The following is a 12449-nucleotide window of genomic DNA, read 5'->3' as shown; positions in this document are numbered from 1 at the left end:
TGCATTCAGATTTTAATCTCTTGACACTTGTGTGAGTTTCACTCGTGACAAATCTATCGGCGTTCCGATTCTCCCAGTTAGTTAAAGTATAAAAGACTCAAACAGCGTTCCTATTAATCAACTTATTTCAGGCATCTGAAGAAAACATTGTAAATAAAAGCATCGGCTGTGGAATGAGTGACCAAGAACATCAATCTCTTACTGCCTCCATGTGGACTCATTCAACAAACTCAGTAAAACAAGACGTCAGATATCAACCAAAGCTTCCAGATCAATATAGAAATTACTGGGAGACACGAGAATACAAAAGTGGGAAAGTTTCACCAAAAGTTAAACTTCAAAAGCCGGGATTAGTTGGGTTTTTCTCCTTTCTCTGTTAAAAGCAATAGAAATGACTGTGTTGTGTTTGGTGCTTTGTAAATAAAGTTGAATTGAATTGAAAAGCAGGTTTTTGGGCTGCAGGAGGCAGCAGGCTTCCCCAGAGAAAAACCAAGTCTGCACAGGAAGAACGTGCAAATCTTGGACATTTGCTCAAATCAATTTACAAATACAGCAACGACTTATCAAAAACAAAAGTGTCACAGTCGAAGATAAAAAGAGAAAAAAAGTGAGATTCTTTGAAGAGAAGAATTGGAGGAACATTATTTAAAGACTGAAGTCGAGATGTTGAGACGAGATAATACTTGGAATTAGGATGCATTAGGAACACATTAAAGAGGAAAAAAATAAGCGGTACATTAATCTGCACAGCGTCATTTAATCTGTGCATTAGTGTGGATCTGTGCTGTACAACAGCCGCTCAAAATAAATGTGACTTTTCATTAGATGAGTACATGAGGTTAAATATTAAACTGTGAGAAAACATGTTTAACCGCAGGTCGATGAGTAAAGAAAGCGTCAACAGAGAAGCCTGTGGTACAAACTGTACAAGAATATGATGTGAAATAAAGTCATATCAGCAACAGCGCTCACAAACACACACAATTAGCCGCGGGTGATGCTGCGGTCCGTCACTTCCCTCCCACCGGCCCCCACAGAGCCGCTCCGCTGGAGGCTCGCCCGCCACCGCTGTCTCTGTTGGCATGACAACCGCAGCCCTGTGTCGCCCATCCACATGACGACTACTGACCCAGCGGCAAGGTTACACACAAACACACACACGCACACACACTCACACTGAAATCATCCCGCGGTGACTCACAGAAACAACAGGGTTTAAAAAAAACACCATAATTTTTCCACCAACTTGTCAAATAAACATCACAACAGTGGCTCATCTGATGTCAGTATCATCATCCACATGAGAATGTGTGTGTGTGTGTGTGTGTGTGTGTGTGTGTGTGTGTGTGTGTGTGTGTGTGTGTGTGTGTGTGTGTGTGTGTGTGTGTGTGTGTGTGTGTGTGTGTGTGTGTGTGTGTGTGACTGATGGACGGGTTCTCCTTATGGGGACAAAAATCCCTACAAATTGTGACATTCTAAGACAAAGATGTTTCCAGGCTTGTTTTCAAGTTCACAGCTGAGTCTGAGTCTGAGCGTCCTGAAGCCAATGTTTCTGTGAGAGCAAATGACCGGGAGCCAATGAAACAGCCCATAATGTCATGAGGACATGAGTGAGTGTGTGTGTGTGTGTGTGTGTGTGTGTGTGTGTGTGTGTGTGTGTGTGTGTGTGTGTGTGTGTGTGTGTGTGTGTGTGTGTGTGTCCATGTGACTCTTCACATCTGTTCAGCTGTCACATGTATTACAAGCAGAAGGTCAGGCCTCCCCCTGCTGGGCCTTTATTGCCATTACAACCTCACTGCTCCTTAAGACTATTATAAATCAGTTTTTTTGATGAGGAAAAATGTAGAATAATGAATCACACTGATTTAAGGTGAAGTGTTCAGCTATTTTATTAGGGTATTTTTCCTATTAAGATGACAGCAGACTTGACACACGATACCTTGACTTCATGTGCAGTATATTTATATTGGTTAGCGATGTCTTTTAGTTAACTGGAAGTCACTGTTATTGCTCCCCATCTAGAAAATTCCTCTACGTATGACCCACTGGACCTGTTTGTGTAGTAATGTAACACATGAGTAAATTGTTGTACTGAACACAAAGAGGCGCTGCTAAAGTATATCATCATATACTAGAAAATACAATAACTAACGAGTGATTTATATAGACATCATGTTACTAATCTTTCATAGAAAATATTCCCACAGGGTTGTTAGAGGGCTGCTGCAGCGTAGGGCCCAAACAAGCAGAGCTTTCCACTTTTCTCCTAAATCCACCATTGGTCCAGGGAATCGAACCAGCAACTCTGACCTCTTCATATCATTTATTGCTTGCAGACATTTTGGGCTGCAGGTCCAGCTTACCTCCTGAAGAGCTTGAGTCCGGTGAAGGTCTTGGAGCACCCGGTGAGTCTCTCCTCCTCGTCCACGCAGACGGTGGGGGAGGGCGAGGGGGACGGCGGCGGGGAGTTGGACGAGGAGGACGCAGAGCTAAAGTCCCCTTCGTCTCCTTTCAGAAGATCCGGGTGTCCTTCCACGTTTGTGTCCATGTCTTCGGGGTTTTCTTTGGTCTCCGGCTCGATGGCCGCTTCCGAATCCATAATCCAGACGATGGACTCAACTCACATTTCGTCAAGAAAATCTGCTTCGGCTTCGCCGTACGGCTGGAAAGATTTACGAGGACGATAAAGGACTAAAAGTCAAATCCCTCCGATCATCTTAACCAAGAAGCTCTGAGATCGACGCTTTTTTACGCTCGCCTACAACTCGACTAAAACGACTTTATGTAAAACACTCAAACCGACTCTGCACCGAGTGGGAGTCTGCCACTGAAACTGCTCATGTTTTGTTGATTTTTTCGCAAAAAGAAAATTCAGACCGGAAGGAGACCAACAGCTCTTTAGCGGTGGGGGAGTCCACCAGGGAGGACGGCTGGGCCTTCTGTCTTTCTGATGGCCACAATGAGACTTTGGTGATTTTCACAACAACAAATGGCTTTAAATGCGCATTAAAGCAGAAAGACAACTTAAAAGTTGTGATTCTGATGGCTGCATTGATGCTGGATTTCTTTTTTTTTTTTAACTTCTTTGGCACGGCCTGATTGTCTGCAGGGAAACTTTTGCAGTAAAGCTTTCTGTAACGACACGGTAACAAAACAAAAATATGTGCAAGTTAAATGCTTTTTTTAAAGACTTAATTGCATTGCATAGTTTCTCATGGCAGCAACAAGCTGGTTTTTAACAGTTTAAAAAATAGCTTTTTAAAGTTTTGTTGGCACTATTTGATTGTTGACTAGGGAAACTCCAGCTTCTATGTTTAAGACACTGAACAAAGCCTCCAATTGTCTGTGTCTACCAGGAAGAAAAACGGCACTAAAAACGGCTTTCAAAAGGTTTTAAGCTATGAAGGTAGAACAAAGTTGTCCAAAAATATCCGAACACGAGTTAATGAAAGCGGTTTCCTGCGCTTTTAACAAACAAACAACCAAAGTGACAGTCAGGCAGCCCAAAGGCTCGAAACATGGCTCCCTGCAGTGCCTCCAAAGTCAATAATCCACATGCCAAAGGTCTTTTACAAGACGTACAAGGTAAGTGTGTGTGTGTGTGTGTGTGTGTGTGTGTGTGTGTGTGTGTGTGTGTGTGTGTGTGTGTGTGTGTGTGTGCGTAGACACAGATTAGAGTTAATCCTCGTTGGTCTCCATGTCAGCAGCAGTGTGAGTATCAGAGTCGTCCACTGATCCTGTGACAGTCACTCCTCTTCCTCTTCCTCGCCCCCTCTTCATACCCCCCCCACCCCCCTTCCTCTTGCTCCTCTTCACTTTGTCTCTCCGGCTTCAGCTAAACTCCACGTGAGGCGTGCACAGACACACACACACACACACACTCTTCAGTCAACACACACAGCTTGTCCACTCCAGGCAGCAGCACCGCCCGGCTCAGACCAGGAAGTGAGAATGACAACAGTCAGGGCCTGGCTGTGAGCTGCCCTCCCACATGCCTGACTGAAACTGAAACCACACTGAACAACACTACATTCAAAGTTTATTCCATGGAGCAAACTTACAGAAATCATCTAAACTTCTCAGTAATTTCCAGACGTTTACTAGAAAACTGTGCTCCACTTTAACATGTATTACACGTTTACAAAACATTTGACTTTATGACACTAGATTTTAAAGTTTAAGTGAACTTTAATGAAGTTGGAGCACATTCTTCCACATTTCGATGTGAATTACAGAAAGCGCACCGTTTATACAATTATGTGACTCGTCTGTGAACTACATGTCAGTTCATCAGCAAAACTCAAATATCGTCAACTTGAGTGAGGTTTCACTATTTACACTTTGTGTGGTAATTAAAGCCATATTAATATAATTGTTTACATCTTTGTGTTTTTATGAGACTAAACTGAGCACATTTTACACGAATAACTAGCTTTGAACTTTTAAAAAACTAAAAAATGCAAACTTTCTTTCCAAGTTGTGCATCTGTAGTGAGTAAACTCAGGATTACACTATTATACACTATATAAAATACTATTCATCAGAACATTGTACTTAATTTAACCATATTTAAAGTAAATTTTTTAAGTAAACTTAACAAACAAACTCTTACTTTCATTTGTTCTATTTAAATATTTATCTTGGACTCGTTTTAAATCATGAATCTGCTCTGAAAGTTATTTCATAAAGCAAACTTTGATAAATAATATGAAAGTAACTCAACTTCCAGTATCAGTGCAGCATGTAAATGTATGATCAAAACGCTTTCATGGGATTAAACTGAGCCAGAAGATACTTTTAGATGACAAACTTCAACTTCTCTATTCATATTAAATAATACTGATAATACACTTTTTTATGCTATATAATGAAAGAGTTTGGGCACGTTGCAGTGTTTGGATGTGGCCACTGGGGGGCACTGTGCTACAGACAGAGAAGTCTCTGACACACTAATATGTAACCCTTACTTAGTTACTTGTGTACTTAATTACAAGTTAAGGTTTTTGTCCAGAAGCTCTCCAATAATCTGAACACATGTAACTTTTTAAATAAATATGATTCAATCATTTAAAAACTGCAGTTTTTGTCACATCCATCACATTTAAACTGCTGATTAGTGATTAGTCTGAACACTTGGAGTGATTTTTGTGAAAGTATTTCAAGCTATTTTAACATTTTCCGTTCATTGATCTTTTCCAAATCTTGGTTTTTGAACTGAATTTGTTCCTGAGGGTTTTTCTAAAACCAAACAAATTCTCCCAGAAAACACAATGGTGTCCTAAATATGAATATAAATAAATAGATGATGAAGCATGTTCGGACATTTCTTCTGAATAAATACAAACAGTGTCTCCATGACGTGTTTAACAAACTCAGGCATAAAAACGTCTTTTTAATAAACAAATTAAACCTCTGACCTCCACTTATTTACTATTCTCTGCACATCTTTTTAATATGTAAGAGCAAATTATCTGAATAAAACAACAATATGAAGGGTGTGAATTAGCTGTAGAGTTGTAACGTGACAAACGCTAATTCCAACTGAATTAGCATAATCTCACATTCTGAAGCTTCTGGGGGATTAAAAGAGGAACGTCTCTCTGCGGATGGGATTTAACCCCATCCTGACCGTTACATCACGATCTGTGTCAAACATCCACGAGCAGAACAAACAGAACCTCCTGTTGTTATGGTGCAATGTGATTATGGTCTCAACACGCATGCGCGCGCGCACACACAAAATCATCCCACATCATCCCACACACACTCCACATTTCCATGACAAATAAAACGCAGCACAATTCACGGAGATCCTTTTAACTTCCCAACACCCACAGCCGACCTAAATCCTCTCATTATGAATTCCAACATTAATCCTCTACCTGACCTCGAAAGCGAACACTTCTCCTGGTGACGGGCTGCAGAGGTCGCAAACACGTCGCTTCATCGGCGCACGCGGCAGAAACACTCACAGAGAACGGATTCATCTTCAGAAAAACATTCTAATAATCATAATCTCAGATAAGGAGTCATTATTCTGACTTTTCTTCGGTCCTTTCAGGATTGAGCAGAAACAACATGCAGTTGTACCGTACACCAAACACTGGAAGAACCCAGAAGAAAGACACGACACAGTCTGTCTGGTCATTAGTTTGTTTGTCGGGCATTCAAATAAATCCCAGAGAGAGAAAGTCCATCACTCCTAACGTGAAGCATGGTGGAGATACGTATGGGAAGAAGTATGGTTCAGATTGAGCTGCTGGAATCTGCCAGAAACCACTCCTGCTAAATTCAATCCATCTGAAGCGTCACATTAGAATAATGTCAGAAACTAGAACCAGAAGCTTCTCGGTTCACAGCTCGGGAGCCGTGTGTCGCTCTTTAGCCCCTCTGCAGTGGTTTTACACAAACGTGTTGCTCTGATCTCTTCTTTCACACTCTGAGGTGGCAGATGGGACGAACAGAAGACAGTTTGTCAACTAAAATGTCAACTTATAAACAAAAGGTCATCATGAAAGTGCTAAATGGCTAAAAGAACAAAATGACTACAAGCAACCGAACAGACTAAAATTGCTCAAAGAGCTTTTAATGAGTTAAACTAAGCAGCTGTGTTATCTTTATTTTGAAAGTTAAACATGTTTATCAGCTGTAGAAATGTCTCTCATCTTGTAATTTACCCGTGAAGCTGATCTAAATCTCTGGCTTACGTTTGACACCAGCTGGAGAGAAAATGTGAAGACCTGAAGAATCTCCGGCGTCAGATAAACGAGTGGAGAGTGACGAGCACCATGTCAAAGACAAAGAGACCAGGGCCATCTGTCCGCTCCATCTGCACACCACTCATGTTGTCAACAGGGAGGATTTGTTAGCATGTTGCTACACAGCAATATGATCATTTAAACCTGGGCTGCAGATATCGAAAACATGACGATCAACAACAAGGCAGCGCAGTCAAGTGACTCCATTAAACTGTCCTCTGTGAGGGCGGGAAAGGGCGGGAAGGGGCGGGAAGGGGTGGGGGGGGCAATGATCTGAGTTATTGATTAACCTACATACTGTATCCGACCCTCCACACTTCCAGCTAATGACACAGTTCACTCTGGCACCATGGACTCATCACAGAACGCTCAACTCACTCAGAGATGTAACACACACACACACACACACGCACACACGCACACAACAAAGAGAAATGAGTGTGAGGTTGCTTAGTAATTAATTAATCCATTTAACCACAAACCTCAAAAAGGAGAAGAACCTTTAAGTTTAAGCAACAAGAAGCATCTCGTACCACAAAAGAATTCTCCACTCCACTTCCAAAGACAAATGTGTCGCCGTTTGTGGACAGAAAAGAACCTCCAGCACCAGAACGGGCCTGAAGTCCCACCGATATCTAAGACATCTCCAGAGAAAACCGTAGTCTGCAATACGAGAGCTCGTCAGGAGGTTCTAAGAACCGGCTGGATTAAGATCCAGAGGCCAGAGGTAAAGCTCAGGTGCCACAGGGAGCCAAGAGACACATGAAAAGAAACTGATCATAATAGGTTTTTATCACTGATGTAAAACACAAGAAGTGCCATCATTAAATCTTGCCTATGAACTGTTAAGTTAAACTGTCACTGAGCAAACTTTGCTCGACATATTCCATATTTTGTTCCCATTAAACCAACCTTGAAACCTTGGCTGGTCTCATCTGGAGGCATCGCTGTATCTCTGAGGTCTCATGAATAAATCTGTTCATCTGATTAGTATTCATGAAGGACAAAACCGTTCCAAAGCCGAGTGTCAGAGCTGTTACAATAGCAGCCCCGCTGTCACAGGTTTTTTTTTGTTCTTTTTCTTTCTTCTAATTAGTATGACTTGTTCTCCCTGCTGTGGCACACACAGTCCTCAGCCGTCCTCCACAGTCACAACCAGCAGATCTGGCAACTTTCGGTTTTTGCACGAGAGTTTTGGATTTCCGGTGTGCTTATCTGTGCCATCTGCGTCGGCCTCCGTCTGCTGTGCTGTTGTTTTGGATTACACAACATTTTGGCGTGACACGGGACGAGCATTGTTCTTCCACTTCCACCCTCTGGTCAAGCGAACTCAATCAATGTCCCTCATACGAGACAATGTCAGAGACTTCAAAAACTGAAAAGACCCTTCAGTGGTTCTTCAGGGAGGAAGGCTTCTTAATGGGATTCTGTGGGATTATACGACCGTGCCATGATCACAATACTATATAATCTATACATAATGTCATTTAGAAAAGGCTGAGCCAGGCTGCATCCTGATTTTTTAATCTTTCACAGAGTTCATTGGAATAAATGGCGAGGTTGTCTCCTTTCATGCAGCACTGTTGTTGCTATGAATACATCTGAGATTTTTAGATGATACTTCAGCCCAATAATGTGGAAAAAGAGGCTATAGAAAAGCTCCTGGACTGATCAGAATTAAAGCACTTCATCTTTTTGAGAGGATGGATGTACTAATTAAAATCTGATGATTAGAGACCTTTTTCCTTTTTTTTGTCCCCTGGAGGTGGAACATTAACTCTGAGGAAGACGTGGCATCAGACTCTCGTCTGCTTAACGTTCATTATACATTCTTCAAACAGCAAACAGATCTGATTATGAGCAACAAATAGCATTTATCCCAATTAGCATGATTATGGCCAGGAAGACCTGGTGATCATCAGCATGTGTCACACACAGCAAGACCTCCAGGTAATTCAATTTCTGTCCATCTGAAGACCGGAGCTCCGTCTGCACCGTGTCTCCACTCAAGTGTGTACATATAAATAGCAGATGCAGAACCAGGCCACCATCATGTTTTGTGCAAACAGGCGAGTCCAGGTCACAATGAACCGTCCCATCGCGTGACGCTATACGCACACCTCGCAGTTTGTAAAGTAAACACTGAGACGGGAGGCGAGTTGAGGCTTGTGACCAGGACCAGATCTCAGGAGGCCAGTCCAGGTTCGTCCACCAAGAGACGCAGCAGCACGCGGCTGTTTAAACTCCACTGAAGCGGCACGTTAACCTGCACCAGATAGCAATCTTTAAACCAAAGTCGCTATGTTTACAAACTAACCGGAATTTGTCGCCATCAAACTTTGTTTTTCTAACCGACATCATCGAGGGAATCTTGTTGCAAGGGTTTCTGGGATATCAAAGATGACGTCGACAATGTATTACAGATGGACATCAACTACTACAACTGGGTCCTAAATATTTGTACTTTCCCGTGTGGATCCAGGCTACCTGGACATCGTTTACCCAGAGACACTGCGGTCCCTAAATGAAGGTTTAAAAGCTTCACTAATCCACTAGATGTTGAGTCTCCGGCTTCCAATGGATCTGAATCCACACTCTATGCTTCAGGACGGTGGACGATAATATCAGACTCTTCAGAGCGTTTTCCTGGCATGTGAAGGAGGATGCTCTGCCTCCGCATGTGAAAACAACTGCTACTCATCGACATTGAATGTCTCAGTGCTCCTATGAAACCGACAGAGCTTGGTTTTCCAGCAGTGGGCTGATGTGCGGTTGCTGGGTTATAGCCGTTTCCCTCAAAACCCTCTTGCCTCTCTTGATGAGTATACCTCACAACCCACACACACACAGATACACACACACAGATACAGCTGCTGCTTATATAACTGCTCTGACTCAGTAGAATTGACGGCTGTGCCAGCCCACCCTGCCCCCACCAGTCCCACACACACAATCCCATCTGGATTAGTGACGATACTAAATTATTCTGAGATTACGCCTCGTGCTGGCAGCGACATAGGAAGCCGTCTGATGAACACATCTTGAAAAGCTTACACCTCAACTCTGAATAAAACGCCAGAGGGAGGAAATAACAGGATCTCTCATCTATTCGAAAACGTGCAGCACAAAGCGTCCGAGATGAGACGGTTCTGGAGCGGCCGGTTTGAGATCAGATTAGAGACCAACACGTTTCTACAGCAACGGCTAACTGGCTAATGTGTCATCCAGAGGACAGCGGCAGTCATTAATACGAGCGGCGAGGTTCAGAACAGGAAGGGTCGGTTCCTTCAGTTCAACCCCCAGAGTGATTCAACAACCTGTTCAGATATAAACTCGAGACGCCAGATATTTCAGCAGCGAGCTGTGAACACGGTTTACATTCCTGGGAGGATGGTACAGAGACCAGGAAGTCTCTGGTGATGAGGGTAAGAAACAAAAGTTTAAGCAAAAGTCACCACTTATTTGGCAAAATGTCAAAAGTTCAACAGAAACAAAAGTGTATCTGTTAAAATCAAGTTAGAATTAAAAGCAAATTTTAAAATCCAAGTTTAAAAACTAATGGCCGACATTAAATGTCAATGTTGATAAAAGAGAATTAAAAACATTTTCTAAAAAGGTTTCATGTGAAATCCGAATATCAGATAAAATTTTTAATAATTTCAGACAAATGAAGAGATGCTTTACAATTTTTGAGAATTTATATTCCAAACGAGTTAAAATCTCTAAAAGTTTTAAATTCATGAGTACCAATACAAAAAGTGCCAAGAATGTGAAAATATCTGAAAATGTGAAGAATTAAAAAAGAAACTGTCGTGACAAAGAAAAATGTTTTAAACATGTCAAAAAATATATTTGGGTTAAGACTGATTTTTAAAAAGAGAATTACTAATAATTTCAAATATGTAAAGAAATGTGAGGAAAATGTGAAAATATCCAAAAGTAAAGTCCAAATGTAAAAAATATATTTCCACTTGTGAGAATAAAGTTAAAATCTTTAGTGTGACGTGATAAAAGTATTCAAGCAATTTAATCACATTTTAATTCTGTCAAAAAGCTAAAATATTCAAAGTACAAATTAGTAAAATGTGTAAATTTGAGTCATGAAACTCGAATTCTGAATGAAAAATAAGAAAACAAGTAAAAATTAAAAAATCTAAAGAAGTAAAGCTAAACAAAAAAAAATGACACTAAATAGAACACAATAAAGATAAATATGAAATTGATAGGATAAAAAATAATAATTCCACAATCTAAATATCTAAAAGTAATAATCACACGTTGAATATTTGTGACAAAAATAGAGAAAAAACTACAGCGATGATAAAACTAAGTAAACCAGAGGCGGGAGGGTGAAGATGAGGAGTTGAAATGTCACGATTACGATAAGTTGAGGAAGAAAAAACCTCAAGAATGAGTGACGTCAGTTTAAAACTGAAGTTTTTCTGTGTCTGATGTTCCTTTAAATCTATTTACTTTAATATTATACCATTCCATACCTTTCAGGACTTCAGAATTTTTTTTTACTTTAACTTTGTATTTTTTGTTTGCGGCCCGATGACGGCCACATTACCCACAATCCTCAGCGTGTCGGTTTGATGATGGTCACTTGTTGATTAGAGGATGTGATTTGTGTTGCTGGTTCGGCTGCGAACACGAGTGGAGTTTAGAACGGCTGGCAGAGCTCGATGGGATTGATCCATGTGTGCTGGATTCAAGCTGCACCGCAGCTTCACTGCTGAATCTTGTGGTTTGTGTGGGAGCTGCTCCCTACCGGTAGGACACCTGCTTCCTCAGGTTGAGCTGAGCGAACTCGGCCTCCATCGCAGACAGCCGTCCTTCCTCCTCTTCCATGGTTTTGGACCCTCTCGCCTACAATAAACAGACAAGTTCACTCAACATTTGTAATCAAAGTCATCAAGTGTTCAGCAGAATGAGGACAACAGCAGTTTGGACTTCATTTCTAATGTTGTAAGGCAAGTACGGCAGCCCGGAGGGGTCACAAAGCAAGTACAAAATAAAAGCCCGAAAACAAGTATGGAGACAAAGACATGAATTCAAAAGTTACAGCTGAAATATAAAACAAACTGAACAGCCACAACATGACCACGAGATACACAAAAACAAAACCTGATATGCAAATACTAAAGTTACAACAGAAAAACTAATAAAAGCTCATTAAATATTTGCTTCCTTTTTCTATTATCACTGTGTCAATAAGCATTTTGTCTAGGTGTGTGTATCTTTTAAAGGCAGGGCAAACTTATTGATAGAGCACCATTCAAACACAAGGCAGTTCACTGCGCTCACTGAGAAATAAAAGAGGTACATAAAAGATTGAATGGATTTCAAACAGACAAACGGATCAGTTCACATTTGGTGGACCGTGGGAGGAAATGTAGGTGGCAGGAGAGGACAGGGACCAACAGGACAGGACAGAACAGGACAGGGACCAACAGAACAAGACAGAGACCAACAGGACAGAGAATAACAGGACAGGGACCAACAGGACAGGACAGAGGCCAACAGGACAGGGACCAACAGGACAGAGAATAACAGGACAGGGACCAACAGGACAGGGACCAATAGGACAGGGACCAACAGGACAGGACAGGACAGGACAGGGACCAACAGAACAAGACAGAGACCAACAGGACAGAGAATAACAGGACAGGGACCAACAGGACAGGGACC

General features: G+C 41.6%; 1 protein-coding gene across 2 annotated transcripts in view; it reads right to left on the bottom strand.

Annotated features, from left to right (window-relative positions):
* The window catches only part of LOC308127687 (diacylglycerol kinase zeta-like), a 55831-nt gene extending 51895 nt beyond the window's left edge, over positions 1-3936 (bottom strand). The window contains exon 1 of one of the 2 annotated variants that reach the window (XM_080492892.1): positions 2364-3936. In XM_080492892.1, the coding sequence (XP_080349018.1) occupies positions 2364-2599 (236 nt within the window). In that variant the 5' untranslated portion in view covers positions 2600-3936. The remainder of the gene's footprint in view (positions 1-2363) is intronic. The other variant, XM_080492893.1, reaches the window with a different exon arrangement.
* Positions 3937-12449: the final 8513 nt, after the last annotated feature.

This window comes from Lipophrys pholis (genome assembly GCF_963383615.2).
Source record: "Lipophrys pholis genome assembly, chromosome: 23".
Lineage (NCBI taxonomy): Eukaryota > Metazoa > Chordata > Actinopteri > Blenniiformes > Blenniidae > Lipophrys > Lipophrys pholis.
Note: the sequence above shows the minus strand (reverse complement) of the source record. Positions and strands in the feature narration are given on the sequence as shown.